Consider the following 12,151-nt stretch of genomic DNA (forward strand, 5'->3'; position numbering starts at 1 on the left):
TTTAAAAACAGGAGACTATTTAATCCATCTAAAAATACACATCAGGAAATGAGGGGAACCATAGGAAAATCCTTCACCTCTAACAGAGCGAAGTTACTGGCTTTCTGCCTGCTCCAAGAATCCCAAGGCTTGATGTTTGGAAGGAATTATCTGTTCTTCAACTACTCCCAGATACTCAGACATAAGTTACACACATCTGCAGAAGGGTTCTGCCCTGCTGAAGTTAGATGGGAGCTCGATGCATGGGAGAAAGGAGCATCAATCTAGAAAAAAATGATCAAAGAACAGCTGAGTGACAGTGTGGGGCCATCCCAGGCAAGTGGGCTCTTGGTGCTCTGGTGTAGCCAGAACCCATACAAGCTGGGCTGGCCTAGGGAGCCCACCAGCAAGCCTGTGTTCAGCTACAGCTTCTGTGTTCTTATTTACCATCATCAGCTACAGCCCTTGGGAGCAAAGCCCTAGACGCCTCCTTCAAGCCCCCTGCTGGTTGGTTTCATCATTATCTCGCCTCTTCCAAATCTGTAAGAAATGAGAACACAAACTGAAGTCTAGGAGGCATTCAGTCAACAGACACTTATCAAATACCTATTCTGTGCCAGGCCATGGACAACTCGTCACCCCATTTACAAATCTGCTATACCCCATTTGGAAATCTGCTACAGTGGCTACAGCCACTGAGGAGAAAAAAGTTATCTCTAGAAGGAGAGGTATCACTTTCTTCTTACAAAGCTATGGCTTTTGTCTCGATCTTCCTTCTTTTGCCAGGTACTAGGGCAGTTACATAAAGAGAAGACAGAGATGCTCTGTGCTCCATGGGTCAATCCAACGGAGAGGACAGACAGGCAAAGCGATATGGCCGGCACTAAAACAAACGACAAGTAGAAAGCGCTGTGGGGTCACAAAGCTGCCTGGGGCTCTATGGAGCACTTCGTGGTCGACTTCTAGCCAGCCTCCCTGATGAGTCTAGGTTCTTCCTCCTCGAAACCAGACCGCACACTTCTGCAAACCTAACCTGGCCATAATCGCAACTTTCTTTGCTCACTCATACATTTTCTACACTTCCTTATACTTCTTTTCTGAAAATCTCTGCTTGACTTTCAGGGCCATACATTCTGCCCCCAACTCACTACTAAGTACTTCCCAATAGGTACCTGGCCCTCCAACCAAGGTCCTAACTCTATCCCTCTTCCTGCCTTGGCCCACTCCTCTCACTGGCCCCATACCCCACCTATTTGTGGCTCACTAAGCCTGTGGCCAACCCACCTGAATGTAAGCCTCTGACAGTGTGATCATCTGGGGAAGGATGTCAGTCACCTGGAGGTCTTGTAATTCATACCATTTGCCTGTCCCCTGCAGAAAGTATGAAGAGCTGGGTTAGTCTGCTCTCTAAAACCAAAAGGGTGTAGAAGGAAAGGATCATAGCCAAGACTAGAAAAATTAGAAGAACAGCCACTAGACACCATCCAGCAACAGTCATAAAGAAGAGGGTACATGACTTCTGCTGGGCATGATTCAATTAATAGGACTTTTGGTGTGTCAATCATGGCAAACTCAATTCCTGTTGGGAATTTTTTTAAAGTACTGTTTTTTGTTTGCTGTTTTTTTGTTTTTTTGTTTTTTTTTTTTGAGACAGGGTCTCACTCTGTCACCCAGGCTGGACTGCAGTGGTGTAATCACAGCTCACTGCAGCCTTGACCCTCTGGATTCAAGCGATCCTCCCTTCAGCCTCCCAGGTAGCTGGAACTACAGGTGTGTGCCACTAAAACTGGCTAATTTTTTTTTTAATAGCGATGGGGTCCCACTGTGTTGCCCAGGCTAACTCCTGGTCTCAAAAGATCCTCCCGCCTCAGCCTCCTAAAGTGCTAGGATTATGGGTATGAGCCACTGCGCCTGGCCCCTTGAAGTACAATGGAGTCTGAAACACTTCTGTACATCTTTTTAAAAGGAATTTAGTGGACACTAAAGATGAGAAAAGAGGAAGCCGTCTAATCATCACCTATGATGTCTCCTTCCTGCTCAGAAATGACAGACTAGACATTCTCACTTATGAGGTACACAGTGTCAACCACTGAGAGAACCTAAATATGGACATTCCTGGCTGGGCGCAGGGGCTTACGCCTGTAATCCCAGCATTTTGGGAGGCCGAGGTGGGCAGATCACTTGAGGTAAGGAGTTTGAGACCAGCCTGGCCAACACGGTAAAACCCTGTCTCTACCAAAAATACAAAAATTAGCCAGGCCTGGTGGCAGGTGCCTGTAGGTCCCAGCTACTTGGGAGGCTGAGGCAGGAGAATCACTTGAACCCAGGAGGTGGAGGTTGCAGTGAGCCAAGATCATGCCACTGCATTCCATCCTGGGTGATAGAGTGAGACTCTGTCTTAAAAAAAAAAAAAAAAAAAAAAAGCAACAGGTCATCAAGAAAAGGTGTCCTTGGTGGACACTGTCTATCACACTAACCTGATTCCTTTGGCCTAAGAAACCAGTGCTACAAATACAGCAAAACATATCTCACTTCATGCTTCCATGAACAAGGAAAAAATGTTTCTAGATTAAGGCAGAGGCACCTCTGGCCGCCCACCTGCCTTATCCAACCAAAGTTCTAAGAAATACCAAAGACCATTATTGTAGAATATAAATATTCCAGATCCTCTGGATATTACAATAGTTGAGAATATAGGAAACATAAGGAAAGCTCAGGATCACATAAGTGAGTTCCCATTCCTGCTTCAAGGATGAGTTAAGAACATGGGCTTTGAAGCAGAGTACCTGGGTCAAATCCTAATTCTACTGACTTGAGGTCAGTTACTGAAACTCTGAGCCTAGGTCTCCACCTCTGTAAAAAAGATGATACTGACATCTGTCTTGGAGGTGTGTTTTAATGAAAGAAATGAGATTAATGTACATTAAGTAACTGGCGTACTGCCTAACCACAATAAAGCACTTGATAAACAGAAGCTAGTTAAGATTAAACCCACAGTTCCAGAAGAGGCTAATCAAATGAGAACAATTTATGCTAATAATCTATGTGATATCAAATATATCTCAAGTACACGTTTTATCTGTTTTCAACTTGAGACAAATTCACAACATTTTTAAGATGAAAGGGAGCCTCTAAACCAGTGCTTCGCAAACTTTAATTTCTTACAAATCAGAGGGTCATGTTAAAATCCAGGTTCTGATGTGGTAGGTTTGAGGGGCCTGAGAGTCTGCATTTCTAACAAGCTGATTTCTAACAAGACTGATGCTGATGTTATTGGTCCAAGGATGCATCCCACTTTGGATGGTAAGGCTCTAGTCTAGGGCAGAGGTTCTCAACCTTGGCTGCATATCAGGGTCTCTCAGGGAACTTCAAAACATCAAATGCCAGCCAGGCATGGTGGCTCATACCTGTAATCCCAGCAGTTTCAGAAGCTGAGGCGGGAGGATTGTTTGAGACCAGCATGAGCATCATAGCACAACCCCATCTCAATTAACTTGAAAAACAGAAAAGACATCAAACAGAAAAGACATCCACCTCCAGACAATCTAACAGAGAGCCTTTAACCTTAATGCTGACTGATGTTTAGGGTCAGATAATTCTTTGTAACACGGGCTGTCCTTCGTGTTGTAAAATATATACCAACATCCCTGGCCTCTGCCCCAGCTGAAAACTACTATTATAACCGGCCTGGTGTGGTGCCAGGCATTGGGATTTTAAAAAGCTCCCGGTTGGCGCGGTGGCTCACGCCTGTAATCCCAACACTTTGGGAGGCCGAGGTGGGTGGATCACAAGGTCAGGAGTTCAAGACCGGCCTGGCCAAGATCGTGAAACCCCGTCTCTACTAAAAATACAAAAATTAGCCGGGCGTGGTGACGGGCGCCTGTAATCCCATAATCCCAGCTATTCGGGAGGCTGAGGCAGAGAACTGCTTGAACCCAGGAGGCAGAGGTTGCAGTGAGCCAAGATCACACCACTGCACTCCAGCCTGGGCTACAGAGCGAGACCCTGTCTCAAAAAAAAAAAAAAAGCTCCCAAGGTGAGTCCAATGTGTAGCCAAAATTGAGAACCACTGCCTTAAACTAACTACTAACAGCACTATTACTTGCAGAGTCCCAAAGCCAACGCCAAGCAAGGACACACTGAAGGAAGCTGCCCTCTGAGATGCCAAAGAAACACCTGTTTTTGCCACTCTGTGCCATGAGACGGTCAGCAGCCACTCACATGATGAAGCACATGGATCCGGTAGGAGCCCTCGGAGGGCTTGCCGTCATGCACGATGTTGGCAATGAGGTCATAGGTGGTATTCTTGTGTACTGCTTGTACTTCTTCAGACAAGTATTCTCTCAGATCCACATTTCTGTTAATGGTGAAAATAAAGCCGGAATAATCAGACAAAGGCTGTGAGGTTAAGGAAACTGTCCTACACAAACGGACCACAAAGTTGTTCAGCCTTATTTTAGGACCCTTGCTCTGGGTAGGCCTGCAGAGTCAAGAAGGTTCAGGTGCGTTGGAATTCACAAAATATGCCAAAATGAATGACAGGGTTACACAGCTTCCCATATGATTAAAAAAAAAAAAGAATGACAGGCAGTGGCTCATACCTATAATCCCAACACTTTGAGAGGTCAAGGTAGGAGGACTGCTTGAGCCCAGGAGTTCAAGGCCAGCCTGGGCAATGTAGTGAGACCCCTACAAAAAAAAAAAAATTAGCCAGGCATGGTGGTACATGCATGTGGTCCTAGCTACTCAGGAGGCTGAGGTGAGAGGATCACTTGAGCCCAGGAGATTACGGCTAAAGTGAGCCAGGACCACACTACTGCACTCCAGCCTGGACAACAGTGAGACCCTGTCTCAAAAAACCCCCAAAAGGAAGAAGAACTTTCAAACAGTTAAAAAGGAAAATATATAGACAGTTAACAAGAATATTAAGATTAAATACATAATTTTAGGAAAAATATATCATTTTGGAGTCTACAAATATTTATAAAAACTTACACAATACAAGGTAAAATAAAAAAAAGACATTGCATCATAAAAGTTGTCTGATGTGCTACCACTCATTACATGAAACAAAACCATGTTATCACTGGAAGAGATCACAAGAAACAGCTAATGGTGGTCACGTCCAGTTATATATCTCCCTTTGAAGTTAGACTGTGAACATATTAACTGTTCAAAATTACAGAGTTTAAAATGTAAACCATGTGGTAATAAACAAACATACAACTTTGTTGTAATTATTATATGTAGCTTTCTATGTATTGGTGACAGCTATTTGTTTCTACAGACTGACAGTGTCCCATATATGATGCAGTCAGACTGCAATAAATATTCACTGTTAAGAAAATGGAAGCCAGGTGCGGTGGCTCATGCCTGTAATCCCAACACTTTGGGAGGCCGAGGTGGGCAGACTGCCTGAGCTCAGGAGTTCGAAACCAGCCTGGGTAACATGGTGAAACCCTGCCTTTACTAAAATACAAAAAAAAAAATTAGCTGGGCGTGGCGGCGTGCACCTGTAGTCCCAGCTACTCCGGAGGCTGAGGCAGGAGAATTGCTTGAACCCAGGAGGCGAAGGTTGCAGTGAGCCGAGATAACGCCACCGCACTCCAACCTGGGCAACAGAGCGAGACTCCATCTCCAAAAAAAAAAAAAAAAAAAAAAGGAGATATGAGTCCTGAGTCCATGTGAGCTCTAGACAGCCAACCTGCCTTCCTGCTGCTAAAGGCTGACTTCTCATTTTATTTTCTCTTCAGCCTCAACAAAAGCTGACTAGACTTGTCTGAATGAGTATCAGAGAAGAAGTTTTTTTTTTTTTTTTTTTTTTTTGAGACAAGAGTCTCGCTCTGTCGCCCAGACTGGAGTGCAATGGCGCTATCTGAATTCACTGCAAGCTCTGCTTCCTGGGTTCACGCCATTCTCCTGCCTCAGCCTCCCGAGTAGCTGGGACTACAGGCGCCCACCACCATGCCTGGCTCATTTTTTGTATTTTTAGTAGAGACGGGGTTTCACCGTGTTAGCCAGGATGGTCTCGATCTCCTGACCTCGTGATCCGCCCGCCTCGGCCTCCCAAAGGGCTGGGATTACAGGCATGAGCCACTGTGCCTGGTCCGGAGAAGTCTTTATACTCAAGATTTCATGACTGAACAAAAACTGTCCATGCGGCAAAAGAGAAATACTACATTTAATCATTTTGTGTTAGTAAATAGGAAAAGGAGCAAACTATTCATTTTTTTTTTTTTTAGTAGAGACAAGGTCTTGCTATGTTGTCCAGGCAGGTCTCAAACTCCTGAGCTCAAGCAATTCTCCCACCTCGGCCTCCCAAAGTGATGACATTACAGATGTGAGCCACTGCGCCCAGCCTAAAAGAGCAAACTATACCCATCTCCCAACCACAGCAACAGACCAGTTAAGAGAATGGCTAATTACCTGAAAGTGAAACTTTAAACCTGCCCTCAAAAATCTCTTATCTCCAAATAAGCAGAGGGTGCCTAATCACCATAAGTCTGATAACTCTCCGACAAAAACAGGATGTGTTATGAATAAAACATAGGAGAAGACAGGTATGAAAAAGATCCTTTTCAAGAAGTATGGACAATGAAATGATCCAGAATTGTATTACTCGAAGTAATTACAGCACATAAGATAATTAAAGTGCAAGTTTCCAGAATTAGTCACAATTTGATGTTCTCTAAAAGACTGCGTAGTTAAGAAGCAATCTTTTTCTCAACTTCTCCGAAGTAAGCTTTCTGAAGGACAAACTTTTATATTGGGCCTACTCTAGGCCCATAAAAGAAACCAATGGGGCAAGGAAATTTCTGTGGCAACTGAGCAGGAAGTACCATTGATACACAATCTTCCTCCCTCTGGAGTTGCCCTTGGAATCCAGACTGCCCCTACCTACCAGGAACAGACAGGTGACTGGCAATTCACAAGAGGCTAGTGCTGAAATAAAACTTTGACACACGGACTTTCAAAGAAAGCACCTCTGTCATCCTACTCAAGGAGGCAGAGAACAAACCTCCATGTCCCCCCATTTAATTCTAGTCACAAACAAGATGCTAGTGGAGAAAAGTGTAGAAAAAGAGAAAAAGAAATTCCCCTGTAATTCTCAACTGCAAATGTTCTCTCTCCTCACCCTCCATGGTTCTAAGAGTCCTGGCAATACTATAACAAGATGTTACACCTGGACAAACCCCTAGGGCTCAGGCCCATCTACTCCAAGCCTCTCATTTTATCTATGAGAAAACATATCCAGAAAACACGCAAACTATGGGTCTGAGGTCCCACCACCAAGACAGCCTAAAACTCAGGCCTCTTAATTTTAGATACTACCTTCTTAAACACTACATGGAATTTAAAACTGACACTATTTTCTTTCTTTCTTCTTTTTTTTTTTTTTTACCACAGTCACACTCTGTCACCCAGACCCAGGCTGGAGGGCAGTGACACCATCTCAGCTCACTGCAGCCTCAATCTCCAAGGTTCTAGCCATCCTCCTGCCTCAGCCCCTCAAGTACCTAGGACTGCAGGTGTGCACCACCACATCTGGCTAATTTTTTGTATTTTTTTGTAGAGATGGGGTTTTGCCATGTTGCCTAGGCTGGTCTTGAACTCCTGAGCTCAAGCGATCCAGCTGCCTTGGCCTCCCAAAGTGCTGGGATTACAGGCGTGAGCCACCACGCCCAGCCAAACATCTTCTTAAGTATGAAAAGCCCTGTCTCTTGAGAACTGAAAACCAACAGTCTACCCCCAAAAAGGATCTTGCAGAAGTTTTCTGAGTCGGAAGGAAGCAAACTAAAAGCATCTAGTACAACTCTAGTGTGCAAAAAGGTGTGATGGCCAGCAAATAGATGGGCAGACCCTCACTACTCAGGACATCTTCCAAACCAGGCAGAATCCTACCTGTCTTATCCTACTTGCATCATTTCTTCTTCTCTACGCAGGAGGACTATAATTTCCAGCTAGCAACAGGAGAGAAGATAAAATAGGGATTGCATCCCAATAAACATCAATCTTTTGTGGTCCCTGAAATAAATGTATCCTTCCAATAAAAACTCTTATCTACTGTAGGTAGGCTCTGTTCCTTGTAATCCCCAACTAAGACAGTCCAAAATTAATACTGGTAAAAATACAAGAGAAGAAATCCAGGTTCACTCCCCGTGAGAGAAGTGAGGCAGGATGTTACTTACGTAATAGGGAAATTGACAATAGTTGGATTCTTCTCAACAAAGAAGTTGTTCTTAGTGAATCTCTTGATACAAAAGATTAGATATGGAGGCAACTTGGTAAGCTGGAAGCGCTTCAGAAAGTTCTCCTTGTAAGTCTTATATTCCTAGAGAAAGAAAATTCTCAAATTAGTGCTGAAGTTCAGTAGTATTAGAGCAGGGGCATGAGTTTTTCATTTCGATTTTTTAAAATATAATTTTGCCTCACACTTAAGTTCACAAGACTCCTGGTCCGAGAAATTATGTATGAGGCTTAGGATGTGCAGTTTGGCTAAGGCTGATTTAAAAAAAAAAAAAAAAAAAAAAAACGCCGGGCCTGGTGGCTCACATCTATAATCCTATCACTGTAGGAGGCCGAGGCAGGGCAATCACTTCAGCACAGGAGTTCGAGACCAGCCTTGACAACATGGTGAAACCCCATCTCTACTAAAAAGGAAAAAGAAAAAAAAAGAAAAAAAAAAAAAAAAAATATATATATATATATATATATATAAAGAAAGAAAGCTAACCAGGCACAGTGGCTCACGCCTGTAATCCCAACACTTTGAGAGGCTGAGGCAGGCAGATCACTTGAGGCCAGGAGATCGAGACCAGCCTGGCCAACAGGGTGAAACTGCATCTCTACTAAAAATACAAACATTAGCTGGGCATGGTGGCATGTACCTGTAGTCCCAGCTACTCGGGAGGCTGAGGCAGAAGAATCGCTTGAACCCGGGAGGTGGAGGTTGCAGTGAGCTGAGATCACACCACTGCACTCCAGCCTAGGCAACAGAGTGAGACTCCATCTCAAAAAAAAAAAAAAAAGTATGTCTCCCCATTTTTTGGAGTTTCTCCTCTCCTAAATGACCTTCCTTTCTCTATACTACCCCAGAGGCAGGCAGAAAGCTGAAAACAGGATATATGAGAAGTACAAGAGGGGGCACTGTGGTTGGGCAGTGGTTCACATCTGTAATCCCAACACTTTGGGAGGTCGAGGTGGGAGGATCCCTTGAGGCCAGTAGTTAAAGAACCGCCTGGGCAACAGAGTGAGCACTCTCTCTACAAAAATACTTAGTTGGACGTGGTGGAGTGTGTCTAGTCCCAGCTACTCAGGATGCTGAGGTGAGAGGATCACTTGAGCCCAGGAATTTGAGGCTGCAGTGAGCCACGATCATGCCACCATGATCACCCAGACTAGGTGATAAAGCTAGACCCTGTCTCAAAAAATAATAAAAAGGGGCACGGTAAGTTAAGAGTTGGGGGTGACCAGTGAGAAATACCAACGAGTCTGGGAGGCTCAATAAAGTCAATATACTTTATAATAAATACGTCACATACATGTGGTGATTCTTACATATAAAATGAAAATGGGTCAGGTGTGGTGGCTCATGCCTGTAATCCCAGCACTTGGGAGGCGAGGCAGGCTGATCACTTGAGGTCAAGAGTTCGAGACCAACCTGGCCAACATGCTGTCTCTACTAAAAGTATAAAAAATTAGCCAGTCATGGTGGTGGATGTCTGTAATCCCAGCTACTAGGGAGACTGAGGCAGGAGAATCGCTTGAAACTGGGAGGTGGAGATTGCAGTCAGCCGAAATCACGCCACTGCACTCCAGCCTGGGCGACAAGAGCAAAACTCTGTCTTGAAAAAAAAAAAAGAAAGAAAGAAAACGAAAAAGTCAAGAGGGCAAGGGTAAGTATAAGGCAGGGCAGGTGTGTTAATGGGCTACCTTCTCAGTGATGCCATTGAACTTAGCCAGGATGTTGAAGAGTGGCACTTGGGGAATGATGAGCTGCTCCTTCTCGTCCTTGTAGAGGGGGGCAGTAGGAAGGTCCAGCGTCAGGTACATAAAAGTGGACTCCACCATCGTCTCCTGGTACTCGTCATTATGGAGCAACTGCTCTTTTTCTTCTGCTGGCTAGAAATGAATGAGAAGAAAAGAGAGGAAAGGAGTGTGACGGGTATAGGAACCAACACAGAACCGATGTTTTACCACGCCAACATTTCGTTCATCTGAAAGAACAAAGAGAAGTGCCCGAGAGATTGGGCAATTTGGCATGCACCACCTGGTTAGATTAACTTAAGAACCAACAGGTTTCCTTCTTTAAAGATATTTTGCTTATATACCAGACTATCTAAAAAGCCCTGAGGCCAAGTGTGATGGCTCACGGCTGTAATCTCAACACTTTGGGAACAAAGGTGAGAGGACTGCTTGAGTCCAGGACTTCGAGACCAGCCTGGGCAACACAGTGAGACTCCATCTCTACAATAAAAAAAAAAAAAAATTGGCCGGGCGTGATGGCTCACACCTGTAATCCCAGCACTTTGGGAGGCCGAGGCAGGTAGATCACCTGAGGTCAGGAGTCCAAGACCAACGTGACCAACACGGAGAAACCCCGTCTCTACTAAAAATACAAAATAAGCCGGGCGTGGTGGTGGCGCCTGTAATCCTAGCTACTCGGGAGGCTGAGGCAGGAGAATCACCTGAACTCAGGAGGCGGAGGTTGTGGTGAGCCGAGATAGTGCCATTGCACTCCAGCCTGGGCAACAAGAGTGAAACTCCGTCTCAATAAAATAAATAAATAAATTAATTAATTAAATTAAATTAAAATAAAAATAAAAATTAGCCCGGTGTGGTGGTGTGTATCTATGGTCCCAGTTTCTGGGGAGGTTGAGGTGGGAGGATCACTTCAGCAAGGGAGGTTGAGATTGCAGTGAACCATAATCACGCCACCACACTCAGCGTGAGTGACAGAGATCTTGTCTCAAAAAGGAAAAAAAAAATCCATTAAAAAAAGAAAGTGGGCCGAGCACGGTGGCTCATGCCTGTAATCCCAGCACTTTGGGAGGCCAAGAGAGGTGGATCACCTAAGGTCAGGAGTTTGAGACCATCCTGACCAACATGGTAAAACCTCGTCTCTACTAAAAATAGAAAAATTAGCCAGGCATAGTGGCACATGCCTGTAATCCCAGCTACTTCGGAGGCCGAGGCAGGAGAATGGCTTGAACCTGGGAGGTGGAGGTTGCAGTGAGCTGAGATCATGCCATTGCACTCCAGACTGGTCAACAAGAGCAAAACTCCATTTCAAAAAAGAAAAGCTCTTAGACCATCTAGGAAGGTTAGCTGAGGGCCAGGCACGGTGACTCACGCCTGTAATCCCAGCACTTTGGGAGGCCGAGGCAGGTAGATCACCGGAGGTCAGGAGTTCGAGATCAGCCTGGACCAACATGGTGAAGCCCCGTCACTACTAAAAATACAAAATTAGCTGGGCGTGGTGGCAAGCTCCTGTAATCACAGCCACTCAGGAGGCTAAGGCAGGAGAATCGCTTGAACCCAGGAGGTAGAGGTTGCAGTGAGCTGAGATGGCGCCACTGCACTCCAGCCTTGGCGACAGAGGGAGACTGTCTAAGAAAAACAAAAAGAAAGCTTAGCTGAGCTTTCTGAAAAAACACAGCAGCACCACCTAGTGGCCAGAACACTTAAACCAGCAGAGTACATCCAACCACTAACTCCCAAACTGAAAAAGTGCACTAGTATGACAGGGACCAGGCAGAGCTGCCACTAGGCAGGTGCTTTGTTGAATCTCTTCACAGGGCAAGCACGCTTGTCAGTTCTCTGAGCATCTCTTCATCTCCCCTACGTCCCCTCAAGCAATATGAATCAGTCCAAGACCCAGGCTCAATTAACTCACCAGATCAGGATGGGGAAGCTTTTTAGTGAAGATCCTCATGGACCCCTGGAAAACATCAGTCACAATAGCTGCACAAACAGGAAGCAAGAGACAAATTCCGTGAGGATGGAAAACATGTCTAAAATATATTTCCAGCTTCTAAATTTCTGAAATAAACCAGCATCTTCCAGCAAAAGACACAGAGCTCTCACTAAACACAGAAGCTTCCTTTTGTACTATATACCACCAGGGTACCTTTATAATTATTTGTGTAAATAATTACTTTATTTCTCTTAA

At 44.8% G+C, this 12,151-nt stretch overlaps 1 protein-coding gene across 6 annotated transcripts in view; it reads right to left on the minus strand.

The window, feature by feature from the left end:
* Positions 1–12,151, minus strand: part of USP39 (ubiquitin specific peptidase 39) — a 46,089-nt gene continuing 33,938 nt past the window's right edge. For 3 of the 6 annotated variants that reach the window (XM_019020839.2, XM_055378173.2, XM_019020837.2), the window contains exons 8-13: positions 11,876–11,943; positions 9,913–10,101; positions 8,169–8,311; positions 4,201–4,336; positions 1,264–1,350; positions 1–519 (exon numbers count right to left, since the gene is read on the minus strand). In XM_019020839.2, coding sequence (XP_018876384.1) covers positions 472–519; positions 1,264–1,350; positions 4,201–4,336; positions 8,169–8,311; positions 9,913–10,101; positions 11,876–11,943 — 671 coding nt within the window. In that variant the 3' untranslated portion in view covers positions 1–471. Of the gene's footprint in view, positions 520–1,263; positions 1,351–3,386; positions 3,473–4,200; positions 4,337–8,168; positions 8,312–9,912; positions 10,102–11,875; positions 11,944–12,151 lie in introns of those variants that run through there. The other 3 variants (XM_055378174.2, XM_019020838.3, XM_063695734.1) reach the window with 2 other exon arrangements.

Source organism: Gorilla gorilla, chromosome 12 (assembly GCF_029281585.2).
Source record: "Gorilla gorilla gorilla isolate KB3781 chromosome 12, NHGRI_mGorGor1-v2.1_pri, whole genome shotgun sequence".
NCBI classification, from domain to species: Eukaryota; Metazoa; Chordata; class Mammalia; order Primates; family Hominidae; genus Gorilla; species Gorilla gorilla.